The 19,080-nt window shown below is 36.3% G+C and overlaps 1 protein-coding gene across 2 annotated transcripts; it reads left to right on the top strand.

Moving 5' to 3' along the window:
* The first annotated feature begins 993 nt into the window (after positions 1 to 993).
* On the top strand, positions 994 to 18,851 carry LOC107270868. 2 transcript variants are annotated; one of them, XM_025088163.1, is made up of 13 exons: positions 994 to 1,918; positions 11,321 to 11,486; positions 11,761 to 11,784; positions 11,900 to 12,015; positions 12,123 to 12,360; positions 12,485 to 15,748; positions 15,854 to 16,051; positions 16,184 to 16,904; positions 17,017 to 17,217; positions 17,352 to 17,510; positions 17,736 to 18,013; positions 18,105 to 18,302; positions 18,401 to 18,851. In XM_025088163.1, exons 1-13 carry the CDS (start codon positions 1,835 to 1,837, stop codon positions 18,637 to 18,639), a joined length of 5,886 nt encoding a protein of 1,961 aa, XP_024943931.1. In that variant the 5' UTR covers positions 994 to 1,834; the 3' UTR covers positions 18,640 to 18,851. The 2 variants fall into 2 exon arrangements, with proteins under 2 accessions (XP_024943931.1, XP_015601764.1); XM_015746278.2 differs by having other exon boundaries at positions 995 to 1,918; positions 17,376 to 17,510.
* Positions 18,852 to 19,080: the final 229 nt, after the last annotated feature.

Below are 19,080 nucleotides of genomic sequence, written 5' to 3'. Positions count from 1 at the left end.
TTTTACCCCCCCCCCCCCCCACCCCAACCCTCTTTTCTATGCAATACTTAGGAGCTAAAAATTAAATATTTTATGCTAATTTTTCTTATGGATGAGCTATGGTGTCAGATACAGTTATTTGTAATATAATTTTTTTAATATTTTTACAAGTATATTGAATATTGAATCAATTTTATTTGATAGATACTTCAAAGCTTCGTTCTATTCCATATTGATTCTAAAGGACGAATTTTTGTTAACGTGTGTGTAAAACCGTTTTCTTAAGTATATTTCAAGGATGAAAAACCTTGTTTTTCCTTAAACATGTTAGTAGCCTCTAAAAAAATTATTCTCATTATACAAATATTGCGTAAAAGTCTCCAAACAAATTTTCTTAGCAAACTTAGCGTCCCTACAAAATATTCATTGTGATTATTCAAAGTATATGGTAAAGGTAAAGGGAATAAATTTTTAATCTACACGTTGAATAAGAATAAGCCGGATTGTGAAAAAGGTCGGTTCAAAGCAACGTTCGTCTAAATGGGCCTTAAGTCCTTGCTGTATTGTGCATTGCCCATTGTCGTGCATATAAATAAGGCCTGTTCATAATAAACCTTATTTCGTACATAGCTAGGACAGGTAGGTATAAGGTGAAGGTAGAGGATCCCCCAGTTTATTCGAGTAGTAGCCAGTGTGTCAATGAGACAGGAGACAGTGAAAAAATTTTCACGCTGCTACGTTTCACTGCGACGTGTAAGTGAAGAGAGTTAAAATCAAGGATACAGTATTCGTACGTGGGTTTGGTTAGAAAAAAATTTCTTAAAAACCTTGATATTCGCCTTTGGCGCTTCGTCAAAGCTCCGGATCATGATTTTGGCTTTGTCAGAATTCTGTGATTTTTCGATAAGTGATGGAGTTAGCCGAAAGACGGTATAAGGCACAAGAGAGGGGAAGGGACGAAGGGGCGACGGAGAGGGACGGGATATACTCGACGTACCGAAGAATGAAGATGAGGAATTGTGCTTGCTGTGTGAAGATCGCAGCTTGTCAGTCGACTCTCGACCGTCTTAGAGCGAAGACGTACACGAGCGTGTAATGAAGTAAAAATAAAATTGATAATAAAAAGAAAAACAATGAAAGGACCGATCGTAGGGAAAATAAATGTTTTTTACAAAAGTGCAATTTCTTTTTTCTATAATTTATAGTCGAATAAATTGAGATAATAAAAAAAGTGAAATTATCTGACACAAGTGTCACGTGGGTTATTTGAAAAAATAAGAATACTGTATTAGCTCCTCGCTGATTTTTCTGTGATAAAGATTGTATGGACGAGAAAAATATTGTTTACCAGGGTCTAAGAGTTGTTTTGAAAATTTATTTTAAATAAGGTTGATCTTTCTCACGATCCTGCACCATATAAAAAGTGTATCAATCCGTTGATCTTGAATGACTAAGGTATCATAGATTTCGTAATTGCCTGACGTCGACCTTACGCGATTTCCCACGATGCATCGGTACGCGTGAGCTAAGCAGGCGTCGTGCAAGTCGCCATGACCTTGTGAGCGTGTAAACAGGTAAACGCATAAACATTATTTGTGCTGGACTCTCCTACGTAAGCTGTTGGTAATACGCGGGATTTTGCTGCTGGGAATGTCATATTTAAATTTTCGTAATGCCTGGAAGTAACTGCCAGACAGTTTGGCGCGCGATTCAAAGTTGAAGAGAAATTTGCAGAGCTGTTTATACCTTTATTTCTGGAGAGTAATCATGCCAGATCAAAGGAGTGCTTAACGTTAATTAAGCGTGCTGAGAAAAAGGGGACTGCGAAGATTTGGAGAGAAAAAAAAGAAGAAGAATGGCGTCCATATGCGGCAGCAGCAAGAGTCATCCTGGGTTGACGACAAGCAGTTTCTACAGGCCTGGCGCTTATCCTTATCAGGTAAGAAGCTTTATCTGCAAAATTTTTTTGCCAAAATTACGTGAAGTTTAAAACAAATATTATTACATCTAAACAACGTAATTAATATTAAAGGACGCTCCACTCGTCATATACGATAAATGTATAGAACTGTTATTTTCTAATTTCATTCTCTCTTGCAGTAATAAAATAATTTCAAGGCTCGTTTGTCGCTCGAGCGATTCAAATAATCGATTGCGTCCGTTTCCATAAAGTTGGTAACGAATTCGCGACACTAATCGTTATTGCCGTAACCGGAAGGCATCCTTCTCTTTCTTTGTTCTTACATGTCGTACAAAATTGTATATCTGTACTTGAACAGATCGCAAAAGAAAATCTTGTTCTGCTCCCTGGAAGAAGATCATTTAAAATTAATCGTCAGCCATCTGTCGATAGCACGTGTAATTAAAGCAAATTACCATTGTCCTGAAATTACATTAAGGGGGCCGCACACGTTGCTTAGTAGAAACGAGACCCTGGCCTTGTCTCCCAATAAAAGCTGTATTACATAAGTTGAATGTAAACCTGCCCATTCCTACGCGAAGATGATATTCTCCAATCTTTCTTCCTTCTTCAACCTTCTTCATGATTCTTCGACCTTCATTTTTTATCGTTCAGCCACCTCTGATCACGTGGCGGACATAGTGTGCGGGCCGATGATCTTTTTCTAACCTCGATTTAATGACCCACAGTATATTGTATATATAGAACTGTACTCTATATGGTACCGCGTATATTGTACGATGTGTATAATTGTGATATTAGGTTTTTTGTATGAAAATCGATTAAGCGTGGTCGAAAATATAAGACTAACAAAAAGAAGGGTTGATGTATTGAAATTATTTAAAATCGATCTGCTGCAAATAGCTATAAGAAATTGTTAATATTCATAGCTCTGACTTTAGAGCAACGGCTGATGTCGTTTTGAATTTTTCTTTAAAAAATCTCAATTTCTTTGGAATGGAATTCCTTTTTTTTTTGGGTCCTTCAGATAAAACCCTAGTCTCACTTAACTTACCTGACAAGGGTTTTTGATACTGTATGAACAAGGACTCCTTTATGACCAGGCTGAGAGTCAATATTGACTGGCAGTCGAGTATATTATCTTTCTTCTTTTTACCGTTTTTTTTAACTATTCGGTAAAAATACGAAGAAACAAACTTCTTGTTCAATATGAATTTGGAAAAGAGAAAAAATGTTCAACATGACGCGAGAGCTCGTATTATAAAACAATTTACACGTAATTTTTGAGTAGAGTCTGACTTAAAAATTTTGTTATTAAAAACGTAAGACATAGTGCTAATGTTTTAGCACAATTATGTAGATCAGCAAGAAATTTTATGAACAACTTAGCACCTATACGTGTTCTACTAGAGTATGAAAAAAAAAAATCAACACTAAAAAATGATAAGAAATTATTGATATATAGAGTTATTCAGTAGAAACGCACCACCTGAACATGGTTCTGCCATAAACATCAAATGAACTAATATAAGAACTTCAGGTGGTGCGTTTCTACTGAATAACCCTGTATTATAATAAATCAGTGTAAAAAGATATAACAAAAACATAATAAAGTTACATTATGGTAGCTGCAGAAAATATTAATTGGATGTAGAACACGCGAAAGAGCACGAATCACAATTAGCAACACACGAATTTGACCGTCGATCCAATTCAAATGAAAGAACCATGAAATATAAAGCGTATAAATACATACGAATCGAAGATCACGAACTACCTAAGAATGAAGCATTTTTCACTTCTTACTTATCTACTACAGAAGTTATCAAATTCTAAGGTATTTCAAGTAATCGACACTACTCGAATCTAGAGGTTTCTTTTTCCATATATTTTTTGGTTATCCACGCCTTTCAATGGCGAGACACCTTTCCACGTTTTCAGTCGAGTTCACGAAGCTTTCCGGCGCGGTGCCGAGGATATCCGATAATACCCGATTACACCGAATAATCTGAGGTGGCACTGACCTAGCAATGGCGTATGCTTAGAATTATATGAGCCGGGCAGGACCGTTGGTTCCACGACAGGACCGAGACTCCGCGTGTGGTACTGTTATTCCACTGGCATACTTTGGCCGGAATACGAAATAACATTATAACGTATATGAAAATGCACCAGGAATACCAACCTTGAGACCAGAGCTGGCCGTTACGTCGTGACGCCGTTATATTTACATCTCTGCGGACATACGACAAAATTCGTAACGCCGACTGCATGATAAATGAAGTAACAAAAAAAATATTTTATACACAAAAACAAAGTACTATAACAAAACAACAATAACTATCATACATACCGTAAGAGCTTTCAATAATCAAGTCTAACTTCCGGTAAGAATTTTAATTATTTATTCCAAAACGGTTATTCTTGTTCAATGATTAAAACAGTTAATGACTGTATTAATCATGGCTGATGCTGATTACGTGATTTAATCTTACGATTAAACGGCACCCCGAGTGCTTATAATCAAAAGGACTGGCACGTGACGAATGAACCGGAAGTGTTGCAGGTTTTCCGGAAGTCGCAAAATTTTAGAACGAAATTACGAGATCAAATAAAAAATATATATAATCCTAAATAGATATACACAAGAATATGGATATCGCGTTAATTTATATAAGCGTAAACGAAGCGTGTCGCAGTCGGTACGCATAAAACTACTGTGCGTGCGTGAAGATGTAAATAATGCATATATATCCATACACGAATAAAAGTCTACGTACACGTATCTATATCAGTGTCGTCGTAGATTCCCTGACTGGTAAAGCGTGCAGTGTGGGAACCCAGTTCTTGCTGCAGGATGTATGGGATGCACTTTGTAATACCCAGCTATAAGATCCATCTGAAAAAAAAAAATGAAAGAGGAATTCATCTTGGAGTTAAAAAATAATATAATCCATTATAAAAACAGAGCGACTGACGTCACGTAAAATAATAAATATATAGTATGACTTTTGATAACAATCGTGGTGCAGACTTCTCACGATATTATATACTGAACTCGTTGAATTTTTTATAATTTTTTTTCCTTCTATTCGCCATACAAAAAATGGCACGTGCGAACTCGATGTATGACAAAGCGTAACGCACGTGCGTAATACCAGCACCTTAATACTAACGTACGTACATACGTGTGATGCTTCGGGCACGAAACACTGTACGGGTTCATGTTCGATGGATAATAATAATAATAATTGGAGTTCCTTCGCTTAATGAGACTAGAGGGCGTCGGGCGTCCAGAATAAACACAGTCGATGCTCTTCTTCCTTTTTCTGTAACAGTGGCCACTACAATACCTGACAGTTAGGTTCAACGGACCCGGAATATGCCTGTAGTGTATTATAGTGTTGGGGGTATAGTATATAGTTAACTGGTAGACCTACTGTATTGTACTATACTTGCATAAAGTGTATACCTGCATATATTTATGTATATAAACTTTATGTATATAAAACGATATACATGGATTCTACTATGTAGCTATTTAGCGTGGAATCTCTTAACCATCTTGTATAGATTTTCAAATCATATGTTTAGGTATAAAGAAGATCGAATATGGTTATGTATACCTAGACAGGAGATCAGGTTATGGATACCATTGTACCCAAGCTGAACTTCAACTATTGTGAAGTCCGCATTGCGAACGTCACGAACAGTCCGAATGGTGAGTCCGAGCTGTCTGAAGTTGCTAGGGGTCGATTTTGTTGAGTTTTATTTTTCTTATTCCGAGGATACAATAGTCGGGATACACCTGCAGCGGTGGGATCATTGATCTTTGTGATTCTTTATTATTCAAGGTGGCTTCATTGTGCAATTTATCGTTTAGGCGAACGTGTGATTGATGAATTGAAAGATTTTATTGATGGAAAAACGTGAATCGTAGAGGACGAACGAGGAATATTATTGTGATGACGTAAATAGTTTTTGGAAGTCGGAGTATGAATTTTTGAAAAAGTGGGAGATGCGCAGTTAGAAAAAAATTATACGCCGCCATTGAACATCGCGAAGTAAATGTACTTGGCAGAGAGGAGCCTACGTCATCCTTAAGAAGGGGTCAGCGGCAGCTGAGCTTCCGGTCGGGAAGCAGCCGGAAACTGACTTGACGCAAACTATTATCCGCTAGACAATAAAACGTGCTACTTTAAGTCCTCGAAGATGACGCTACTGGTTACTCTTGTCTTGGGCGGCAGACTCGACATTAAATGGAGTTATAATGGTGCTTAGGCACGTAACCTTACCAGATACCGATCTCAGTTGCGTAGAATGTAATTATTATAACTGTAGTGGCAATTTTTTATTCAAGAATTTTCATCATTTTCAATTTTCATTTTTGACATTGTACGCATAATTTTTTTGAAGCAAATACTTCATTGATTGTTCATTAAATTTTATACACCGGAAATAAGGTATCCGGCTATGACGTAAAAGATGATCGATACGTGACCATATATATTTACGTTGCAAAAATCAAACAATGCAAATCGTACGTAGAGCTTTGATCATAATTATAATTGGTCGATTGGTGCTCGTAATGTGTAATATTGTTCATATGCACATATATTATCAATGCAAATCGACTATAGCGAATCGTTATATGAATTTTTAATATACTATTGTCAGTATTATTTCTCATGTACTTTACATGCGACTTGTGATTTGATTTATAATCGTGCACCTTTAACGTATCGTCTAATTGTATTACACGGTTGAAAAATTATTCAACAAGTTGTAGGTTACGTTAACGAGAATGTAATTGCGCGTTGTTTTTTTTTCTTTTCTTTTTTAATAAATGCACGCAGGGGGACACGTTGATGAAAATGAAACAATGGCAAGAAACTAATTGTATGAACTCGTAAACTGAATAACTACGTTAATGGCTGTATACAAGTGGCGACTGTTAATTCGAAATGACTGATTGCGAGTGCAATCTAATTGCAAGGTACTAAATACAGGCAATGAAGAAGGTCGTGGCTTTGTATTAACATGATAAATAAGTATCAGGCTTGACCTCACTGTTGAATTATCCATTAACGAAAGAAACGATCGACTTGTCCTATTTTCATTGTTTAAAGACGCACAAAAACTTATCGTTCTTACTCAACGTATCATCTGCTGCTTATCTTGATGTTGGCAAAGGGTCAGTTAAAATTACAGCAATTAAATTTCAAAAAATGATGTGTACATTAAAATTAAAGTTTCGAGACTAAAAAAATGTCTATTTATCTCATCCTCTCATATGTGGAAATTGTAGGAATATATTGAATACGTATGGTATCATATGTGTACTCACGTATTGTATATGTTGACTCATACGCGATCAGAGTCTCATTACTTTGTGTGGTACATGTGAGTCGGTGGATGTTACGGCCTTGAAAGATCTTTGCACTCTGGTCGCATCTTCGCGTTTCTTGGCATTGCCGAAGGCCATACACAGCCTCCCAGGTCATGGTCCAGGTATTCCTTCGACTTCTTCTTCATCCACTTCGTATGGGGCCTATAATAACGTATGGCTTGGTCTACGCCTACGCTTACACCTGTTACGCTACTAGTGCCACATGCCGTAAGGTTAGTTCAGAAGACGAAACTTTTGAATGAAAATGAGGATCGATCATGGCCAATTGAATGGGAATAATTTGTATTTAATATAAATTTTCATATAATCGATACTCGACGATAAATCGCTATGAGACATTTATATCTTCCTAATTCTATATTAATTGTATATTTTTATTGATCGTATAATTTTTTATTCAGTGAAACATACAGTTTAGAACTTTTGTACTTGCCTGTACTTACATGAAATCGATAATAAATCGAAGCTATTGATTTTTAAATATTCGCAGAAGAAACGACGAGATTTTTCAAGGTCGATTTTTGATCGAGGCTGAATCTGAAAAAGTGCCGAGACTCATCGGTAACGTGATGGATCTTCCTTTCGTAATAAGCTATAAATTATTTAGAAATAAAAGAGGTCAGCTCAGGTTGAGGTTAAAGTTGGAGTTAAGGTCGAATTGGTCTTTGGTCAAGTTAATGTAAAATTAGTTATATCCACACGTGAGATCATACAGTGAATTCCGTTTCAGATTCAATATATTATTTAATTATGTAGATGGCGCGCGCACTCGTACATAACCTATAAATAAGTTGGAGTGAGAAAAGTCAGATTAGGGTAGTTCATATTTATGATAATTTTTCACCGTCTAGCTGTTACCACGCTTTATAAGTCGCATAGTTAGACATGCTTGGTATGGTGCTTTAAGTGGCGAGGTGCCTGTAAGCGAGCTTTTGTAGGAAGAACAAAAAATGAACCGGCCGAGAAAACACGAAGAAGAACGAACGGACGCCGAAGATGAGAACGCGGCAGAAGAAAAGCAAAAGAATTAAAAGAAAGACGAAAAAGGAAATTCTCGCTCCGATTCCAGTTTGCGAAAAAGAACCTGCTTCGCGTCGATGTAGAAATAGCACAGGATATACGCGCATGCGCGCCGCTATCGAATCAAGCGTAATTATTTTCCGTCTTGACGATACCCGCAATCGGCTATAATCGGAGGACACGAGTGACCACGAAATCAGCCGAAGTACATATATCTATATATGTTTTAAATAATAAAAAATTATTGTACCTTGTGAAAAAACAATACAACTCCGCAATCTCATTGTTAACTGCAATTACGTCACTTTTCATTTCTTCGTATCATTTACTATGGGTGCAAGTGGAATGATCCTCTAATGGTATGTCAATGACAGTTTCCGTTCCAAGGCGTTCAGGGACGTACGCTGAGCTGTCAATGGTGGTCATATGGTAACAGGTGTGCATGTATCTAATATCAATACCACGTCTGGAATCATAAAGCACGTTGACTACTAAGTAAATCAGTTGACGTCCTTCGACGTTAAATAACGTCGGATCGATCTGATTCAGAGATCTAACGCGTCGGAGAATAGCGAGAATGTGCGTGGGAACGATGAATGTACGTTTTAATTCGTATTAAAAAATTCCGAAAAACAGTCGATCTATAAATAATCGATTATACAAGGAAAAAGAAACATCCTATGCATATATATTTATTAAATTTACCCGTATGGAATATTTGATATCGGCAGATGACCAACAAAGAACCTGGAAGTTACTGACGAACCTTTCAATATTCCATGGATGATACAGGAAGAGATAGAATCAAGTGAACTCGTCGATATCTCAGTCGTGGCTTGGGCGGCAAATTCAAAAAACGACCCTGAATCCTAATGAACCTTTCACGTTATAGTCAAAGGATAGTGTATTCGACTAACGAGTCGTACAATGACTTTCTAATCTTCAAATAAGATGATCGATCAAATATCATCAGTAACCTTCGATCTGTCCTTCCGTTTTACTCTTGTATAATAATTACAGTGAATCCTCAATCCTTTGCGAGTAATTCCTCATCCTATTGCTTCCTGCATTACTTAACTTTCGATTATTATTATTATGCTCGGTATATGTATGCATTTTTATATATGTATCATTTTTTTAGACTGTCACTATAAAATCCGTATACACGATAATGGATATTGTATACTTTCGTACAATTTGACTTTAACGGTACTAGCATACTTTTTAACAACCTTGTATCTGTACGACACTATAAACGTCTCGCACTACATAGTTTAATAACAAGCTCGATTACGGGTAGTAATAAAAATTGTATACAACAAAGAACAACTCGGTCTTTGCACTCCACGTTTTCTGCTTATGCTTTTCAATTTTATTTTCACTCTCAGACCAACCACCATTACGCTTCATTATTCGCCCGTAAACGCCAGACTCATATTCTGAATTAGACCCTTTGACAAGGGCCGAAAGAATTGCATTAATATTCTATATACAGCACGCAGACAATTTTGTTTCGTGTTACTTTTTTGGACTATCAGGAAAAAGAATTTTTAATTATCCGAATAAATTTTTCAATATTCATTATCAATTCTTGCATGGAAACTAGTCTTACAGGTTTACAGTTACTGTTATAAAATTAGCAACCGTTGCTCATGTACGCGAATGCCAACTACAGTCCGTGATGATCACCTACGAGCGTATCTATAAACTATGATACCCATATAGCACAGAGGATTCTACAGCCTATAGGTGTATATGGTACATGTACCTACTGTAAAAGTCCATATCACAGCATCTTGCCGGCATGATGCAGATTCTTCCTAGTCCCTGCCTATTGGCCGAGCGTGAATAATTTTCTAACGGCAAATCCTCCCTGTGTATACAACCAACAGTCGTGGAGTCAAAATTTCTCACGAGTACAGCTGTAATCCGTAGATCACGTATTGGGAGTAATAAAATCGTAATAAAATTTTTTTTCTTTCATATATATGAAAGAAATAAAAAAGAATGAATTTTGGAACGTATATTTTTAATTGATTATTTCGTATGGTAAATTATATTTTAAAAATTTACCAATTTTACGGAATATATTTTGACTTTGTGTCACGGAAAGTTCCAGTAGCGGCACAGTTTTGCATGATATTTATACGTGGTCTTCTTGTTTGGTATGTTTTGCACAGAGGTACAACTAAACGGTATTTACTGTTTTGAATTTCGTGCGAGAGGATCCGACTTTGTATTCGACGGATGATATTTTTGAGAACGCTTCATTTTCTTTATGTTTTTCTTCGTTTTGTTATTCTTACGCTTTTTTATGTTGGCTACAATAAATTGACTGATTTTACATACCAAAGAACAGAATTGCTATGTAATCGGTTCGCATTCGGATTTCCCGTTTCGCGACATCGTTTCGCAAATTGCTAAACTCACTCATCGCGTATACACTTGAGACGTACGTGGAGAAAAGGAGGGTCGGACTATTGTAGTTAGGAGTCACAGAAATCTGTATGTGCAATGCCGAAAGCTCATAGTATTTTAAAACCAGTTTGGATTTTTAGCTCTGCTTCTAATTCTCGTATCATCGTTATGATACCGCATTTTAATTATTATTTTGCTTTCAATACTTATTCACGTATTAATAGCATATTTTAAAGGGAGATAGTATATTCATAGGTAATCCTGCTGGCTTCGTTTTTTTCAGTGTACACGTCGCTCGTGCATGGACGCAGGTGGGATTTGATTTTGATTTTGATTTGATTTTGATTTGATAAAACAATATTATTTTATATAATACATTTTTGGGCGATATTGATAATTGGGTGTAGCTATGATGAAAAATATTTTCAAATTGACATTCACGATCATTTTGAACGGGAAAAATTTTTTTGAATATTAACATTGTGCTATGTAAATTTGGTTTATTATTTTAATGGCAGTTCATAATATGCAATGAGGTACAATAATGATAATAAAAATTATTTTGATTACAGAGCGAATATTATCTTCCGCCAAGATCAGCATGGTCAAGGGTGCCACCGCCGAAAACGAATAAGGCTAATTCAAAATGGAAAATTGGCAGTGCTATGTTAATAATATCTGCTATGCTTGTTCTGGTCGCTGTTCTTGCTATAGCGGGATTAGCATTATGGATGGGAGGTAGGTTAACTGTTGACTGTGAATTATGGGAAATTATGCGTTTGATATGCTATCAGTCTTGTATAATAGACCGTTTGGATTTTATGTGTGATCGGTAGGTCAATTTGAATTTATTGACTTTTTCGTAATTTGATTAGAAAATATTAATTCTTATAATGGTAATTCTAGAGATCCAATGTCTACTTGTGATTGTCAATAAGTCTGTAAACCGTTGATATAATGACTGTCATTATGTTGTTTGTATGATTTACGAGTCTGTCTATTTACATTTCAGCTCTGCGTACGGATTCGAAAGATGGTGAGTAGCACTTGACGGTTAGATGACTGGCTGAATCTAAGAAATATATTATTATGACAGATCACAATTGACCTGATGTTAAAAACGATATTGAACACTGTCATTATTTTTTTAGCCGTCATTGGCTTCACTTGCAGCTTCAGAATAGTAAGGGGGGAACGTTACAATCCAATGTTGAAGCTGAACACGAGTATGGTGTTTCGTGAAAAAGAAAGAAAATACAAAAATATTGTAAGTCGACAAAATTGACAGCGATATTTATTTCTGTAGTAAAAAAAAATTGCTTATATCTTTTTTTTGTCTAGTGGGACAGTAATGCATAAATTTTATATTTTTAGTTCGAACTTCTATTTCGAAGAAGTATCATTGGCGCGTCGTACAAACAGACGGTAATTGACAAATTTGAAAATGGTACCTTGAAAGTCTTCTTCAGACTGTACTTGGACCGAAGGAAGATACCACGATCAATTACGAATGTCGAAGACGTCATTGAAGACATAATCGTCAAGGAGACGTACTCCACTACGTCGTTATTCAAAACTATGGAGCTGGATCTGAATTCGATATCTATAAAAAGTGAGTGAAAAAAAATTAATAGTCAATTAAAAGTATTATATAACTGGTGGTAAAGTTGTGAAATTATATTTTTTATGGTTTATCGAATATTTTGAAATACATTATTTTATTGTTTTTACTGAAGGAATTAATCCGGATGCTGAAAATAGTCAGAAGGTCGGACAGCAGAGAAATACGATGATTACAAAAAATGGACTCTTACGAACGAATAGAAACAATTCTCTGGTAACAAGTTCAAAGCCAAAAATGAAGCCTGTTAAGATGGAGCCAAACGAAGCGGAAATAGATTTCACAAATATTCCGACCATTCAAGGGACTTATATGGCTACGAAAATTAACGAAACTGTTACCAAGGAGCCGAAGATTGCCGAAACTAGCCGAACAACAATTACAAGTACTTCGACGGTCGCCATAACGGAATTGCCGGTAATTGACACTACGGTACCGTATTTTTCGAAAACTAGTGAAAAATTGGCAGTCACCAAATCCAATTATCGTACAAGTACTGTTTTGGGCGAAACTACGACTGAAAAAATTGTTGACGATTTATTTAAGGACTTCGTAAATCCAGATTTTGAAACTTCACCATGGCGTCCAATTATACCGGGATACATTAATACCGGATCAAAATTACACCCGGAAAGAACAAAACCATCTTCTCAATTGGATTCCATAATTTCTGATGTACCAATTATCGAATCGGATTCCGTTAAAAAAGATGGGAAAGTATCTTCGTCAAAAATTCCGGATGACACGAAAAAAGTGGATGAAAAAATTGAAGAAAAGGTTACCGTCAAAAGTACAGTCACTACCAACATTCCTGAATTCCACGATTTCGCTATTGCTCTACCCGATTCCGGTATAGTCAGCGTCGAAGATACGGATTTCCCACAGGACAGAATCGTGCCTCAAGAGATGGTGAACTTCCGGGTGAACAGTAAATTCAAGAATAAGATACCGGAAGTTGAAGAACAGGTGACGAATTTTAATCGGCAAGAAACCGACAACATCAAGCATAACGTAGACTTAGAAGTTGCCGGACAAATTCCACAGGAAACGTATAACGTCCACTTGAGCACGATTTCCGGTTTTGGAAAGATCGATAGCAGTTTACTAGAATCCAAAATAAACGACAAGAAAATTACGTCCACATTTACCACAAAGACAGTTCCACGATTTACAGAGAGACCTGAAGTACAGAATTTTGAGATAAAGCAAAAAAACGGTACTCCAGAATTTCCAACGATCTTCTCCTTACCCACACTGGCGATCACAACGCCATCTGCTACTATTAAACCAATATTTCCAAATTACAAAGAATCTTCATCTACCGTTCCCCCAAATTTAAAAATTTCCGGTGTGGGCATAGCCGAGCCAATTCTTGACACTGAAATTGAACTCGAGGGCCGAAATCGGTTTTCTGAAACCGAAGCGATCATCGAATCGGCCGATGGCATGCAGGATCGAAAGGTTGATCAGTTTCAACCAATTTACACGAGTTACAGAACACCAGATTTAAACGGCGCTGCCAAGCCTAGCCTTCTCGAAAATCCAGGAACGTTAAAACCTTTTAGACACACTATACCATTTGATAAAATTGCATCAGCTATTGATAACGAAGATGATAATTTCGAGCCTGCAATCGTGCTTCAGCCTTTCAGCAATACTAATACAACGCAAAAAGCAATAATAGATACTGAAAAAAGCAAAAGAGATAACGAAAAACCGAAAAATGATAAAGACCCCAAAATTGAAATTCCGAAAACAAAAATAACTTCAAGTTCCGATAATCTTAAAGAAAAACTTAATCTTATCCAATCGAACATCACTGAAGAATTTACGACGTTAGAATCGGAAAAAACAGAAAATACGAAAAAAATAGAAAATTTGGTAAATACTTCGACACCGTCATACAAGAAGGTACAGATAGAGCTGAAGTACCATGAACCGATAACAGCAGACTCTGGTGAAAGCACAGAAAGCCTTATCAGAAACCCAGAAACGCCACTGAAAAGTGCTAAGATAGAATTATCAGAACAGCACAAGCCAATCACGAATAAGCATACCGCCGTGATAGATGACGAAAAGATGTTAAAATTAACGACAACAGAATTGTACTCGGAGATACTTCATCCGCATCAAAACAATATTGAAAAATTGACAGCTACCGAGCCAAGTATTGATTCTCAACCAGCGAAACTGACTGCGACGTCATTGAGAAATTTGACTTTTGTTGAAATCGATACAGTCAAACATACACCAGGCGAAGTAAAGGAATCTGTTTATGAGTTACCGGAAGTCAATGGTACTAGTTCAGTTTCGGCCAATGAAACTTCAAAGAAGATTTACAACGACACTCTCAAGGCTAATGTTGTCCAGGATCTGGTGACGTTGGCACCCGCCAAAAGTAACACTGGAGTAGGTAGACCCGTAAGACCAAGACCGAAACCTGATGAACTGAAGAATTTGAGGAAAAATATAAAGAATAATAATACCGTGCATCATCAGAGTTCATCAATGAAAAATACTGATAGCGTCCTACTTGAACAGCTTTTCTCTCTTCAGAACGACAGAAAGGATCCAGTGAGGCGTGACTCTGCCGATCAAGAAAAAGAATTATTGAAGGAACAAATTCCAGTATCGGATTTTGAACAAATAGTCGAGGTTGTCACGTCTATAAGTACTAAAATTTCATCGAATGTCAATGACAAAGTTCTTATGAAGTTGGTCGTTAGTAACACAACCTCTATACCAGTTATTAATACTGTGTCGCATTCGAATGTTAATAAGTTTGAATTTCCCGCCGTAAATCGAGGATCAGAAATTAATCATGGTTTCGATGAAATTGATGATTTATCTCGGGAGGAGGGTGTTACCGCTGTCGATAAAGAAGAAATAATTGACAGCGAAGTGGAGGAAATTGTCAATACGACAAAACACATTGTTTGGACCGAACAAAAAGCTCCACTTATATCGGCTGACCTTAGAAAGACAACACAGACGTCAGATAGAAAAATTTCAAATTCGGAACGAGATCAGATGCTTTTGGAAAAATTGAAAGAATTCGCGGAAGTCAGAACAGATGATGATATAGGTATGGTAAATACGAAAAATAAAAATGGCAACAATGGCATCCATTTTCAAAATATATCTGACACTCAGATTCGTAATCAAAGTACAGACTCGTATCAGACTTTACCGAATTTTGAGGATTTGAAAAAAATTGCTGATATTTCGACTGGAAATGAAACAGCTCTTAAAAATACTACTTCGAATTTTACGTTCAGTCGTGACGGTGTTCAAATTTTTACAAAAGTCTTCAACAAAGCAGACGAACGGGTTGATAAGATGATATCAACTACCGAAGAAAATAGGTTGAAGAATAGCCGTAAGTTGAAATTTCGTAATGATAATATTTTTCAATATTCCAATTGAAAATTAATTTTAGATTTTTTCAACTTCGTTCGATTTATATAATTTTCATTATTTTTAGAAAAATGCATCGGTTTTCAATGCAACGACGGTCTGTGTTTACCGTCAGGTGCACGATGCAATATGCTCCGAGAATGTCAAAATTCGGAAGACGAGCTCAATTGCAGTTGTGCAGATTTCTTAAAAGCCCAACTGCTTAATCACAAAATATGTGACGGAATTGCCGATTGTTGGGATTACTCTGACGAGACTGACTGCGGTAAATATATCACTCGTTATATAATAAAAAAGAATAAAATCCTTTTGGACAAAGAAAATAATACAAATTATTATTTAAAAAAATACTATATTTCTAATATACAACCAAAATAATAAAACATTTTGTTCTCAGATTGGTGTCAACATGGGCATTTTGTTTGTGGCAATAGCAGATCGTGCATCGAGCACAGCAAAGTTTGTGATGGATTCCGTGACTGTCCTGGTGGTGAAGATGAAAAAAAATGTGCAGCCTTAATAGAAGATAACGAGCAACAATCCTATGAAGGCTACAATCCTAGTCTCAAAAAAAACAATACAGATTTATTGTCAAAAGAAATGCTTAACGATGAAGAAATAGCAGTTAAAGAACCAAACCCAAATTCTGATATAGATCAGATTGAAGTTGATCAAGAAGCAGTTGAGTCATCAATTTTGGAAACGACGACATTTCGAATAATTGTAAATGACGGTACTGGGGATCACGTATCGGCAGAAATTTCCGACCAAAAAACGGAAGCTGATCGATCAAGACCAAAGGAGTTGGCTGCTTATACCCAAATGAAAACTAAAAATAATCCTGAAATGGCGCTCGTCTCCGGTCGAGAAATTTCATCTGGTTCAAAGGATAACGTGGTCCATGAGAATGCATATATCGCAGGGACTGATCTTAATATCCATTCTGCAAACCGGAAGGAAGTGAACAGTTATAGCGACCGAGGATTTTTGAGTGTTCGTAAAAATGGTCAATGGGGTAAACTTTGTTTAGGCGGTATGAATAATTTGCTTCAGGAACGTCAAGCAATCTGGACCATTGAAGATCTGGGACGTGCTGTATGCAAAGCCATTACTTACCAGTGCGTATTAAATTAATACAATGAAAAAATCAATTAACGTATTCAATTAAAAGAAATATGTGAAAATTGGGTATAAGCAATACATTATTTGAAAAAGAAAAATATGTTTCAGGGACTACGAGAGAGTCGAAAAAGTAACCGAAGAAAATCCGAAGCCAAATCGACTTTACTATAGTCTCTCTTACAGTGAAAAATTCACTGATAAAACCAGCTTAACATTTAAATCTTCAGATTGTCCTAGTGGCGAAGTCTTGCGAGTCAAGTGCAAGAATCTTGAGTGCGGAATTAGAACCCAAGTCCCGACTCAGGCCAGGTACAATAATAGTAGCATTCAATGGAAAAGCATAAACCTAGAATATAAATATTTTTTTCGAATAATTAATTTGAATTTTGTAAACCGCCGAAATGCAGTAGTATGAGTAAATTTAAAAAAAAAATATTTTTAAGATGGCCTTTTTCGCGACGTTCCAGGATTGTCGGTGGCGGAAGTTCGTCAGCTGGTAGTTGGCCTTGGCAGGTGGCACTTTACAAGGAAGGCGATTATCAGTGCGGAGGTGCATTAATTAATGATAAATGGATCGTATCAGCTGCTCATTGTTTCTATCAGTAAGTCGTTCCAATACCCAGAATCAATTACACCATCTTAACAACAACAAAAATATTAATTTTTCACGATTAGAAAAAATTGTGTAAAAAATAACAAAAATTTCAAATACATTAATTTTTTAGAAGATGTCAAAAAAAAAGTTTTACATAAAATAAGTTTATAAACAATAAATGACTGTTCAGAAATTGCATAAGAATTTTTACTCTAACAAACTATCATTGCAGTGCTCAAAGCGAATATTGGGTGGCGAGAATAGGCACAACGCGCAGAGGAAGTTTTCCAAGTCCGCACGAACAACTTATCAAATTGGACCACATTGCGCTTCATCCCGATTACGTAGATAACGGTTTCATAAATGATATTGCGTTACTGAGACTTGAAAAGTCTGCAGCGTTCGGCGATTACGTCAGGCCAATTTGCCTACCGGATGCGGAGCCGAAGAGCGGAACCACATGCACTGTGACAGGATGGGGTCAGCTTTTTGAAATAGGACGAATATTTCGTAAGCACAAAATTAATACTTAAACAATGAATACTTAATCAAAATAACTATTAATTAATCATAATCATATAATTAAATTTTTTCCTTACAGCTGATACACTGCAAGAAGTAGAACTTCCTGTTATTTCGACGGAAGATTGTCGCAGAAAAACACTTTTTTTGCCTCTCTACAAGATCACATCCGGTATGCTCTGTGCAGGTTTAAAAGATGGCGGAAGGGACGCCTGTCTAGGTGATAGCGGTGGTCCGCTTGTCTGTGCAGAATCTGACAATAAATATACACTTCAAGGTGAGCTTTTACGAAATGACTTACTATAACGATTGACTGTAAAGATTTAAATCAACATAGCGTGTTAAAAAAATTAACAAATTTGTTCAAAAAAAAAGGTATCACGTCAAACGGTTATGGCTGTGCAAGACCAGGAAGACCAGGTGTTTACACAAAAGTACATCATTATCTACCATGGATCGAACGTATCATATCAAAAAATGATATTCAAAGTTCAGTATCGTCTTGCAAGGGACACCGTTGTCCTTTGGGCGAGTGTTTACCAAAATCCCGTATATGCAACGGATTTTTGGAATGTTCGGACGGAAGTGACGAAAGTGGATGCATTGGAAGTTAGATTATGTAAAGAGAATTTCAAAAATTGCTGTAGGAAGTGGCTCTTAAAAAAAATTCTATATGACTAACGTCTAGAAAAGTATTACCTTAGACGTTTAAAAAAACAAAGAAAATAAAAAAATATTTATAAAAAAAAGTAGTGGTAGACAAGTGTACAGACATTTTTATAGCAGCGTTCGTCTCGGATAAAGATTTTTAAAAAATAATTTACTATAAAAAGGTCAGTGGTGCTCAAACGCTGTTTAACTATAGTATTAATAATCAGTGATGTACTCTACAACGAATTAACTTTAAAGTCCGCTGGATGTAAATTTGATTTTATCGAATGCCAACAATTCGATTAAATTCAAGTTGAGATAATGGAGAAAAAAATGCGAAACTATGTAGGAAAGACTGTGGTAACAGAGGATCGAAGTAACAATTAGCACTATAATTAAGGCGG

Source organism: Cephus cinctus, unplaced genomic scaffold (assembly GCF_000341935.2).
Source record: "Cephus cinctus unplaced genomic scaffold, Ccin1 Ccin1_scaffold0847, whole genome shotgun sequence".
NCBI classification, from domain to species: Eukaryota; Metazoa; Arthropoda; class Insecta; order Hymenoptera; family Cephidae; genus Cephus; species Cephus cinctus.
This window is presented reverse-complemented; position numbering and strand designations above follow the sequence as displayed.

Bases quoted from the DNA above. Each gene is read 5' to 3' on its own strand.
- LOC107270868 (XM_025088163.1), top strand. From the start codon at position 1,835: ATGGCGTCCATATGCGGCAGCAGCAAGAGTCATCCTGGGTTGACGACA. The intron at 15,749-15,853 runs GTAAGTTGAAAT...CATTATTTTTAG, and splicing joins AAATAGGTTGAAGAATAGCC to AAAAATGCATCGGTTTTCAA. The intron at 16,052-16,183 runs GTAAATATATCA...TTTTGTTCTCAG, and splicing joins CTCTGACGAGACTGACTGCG to ATTGGTGTCAACATGGGCAT.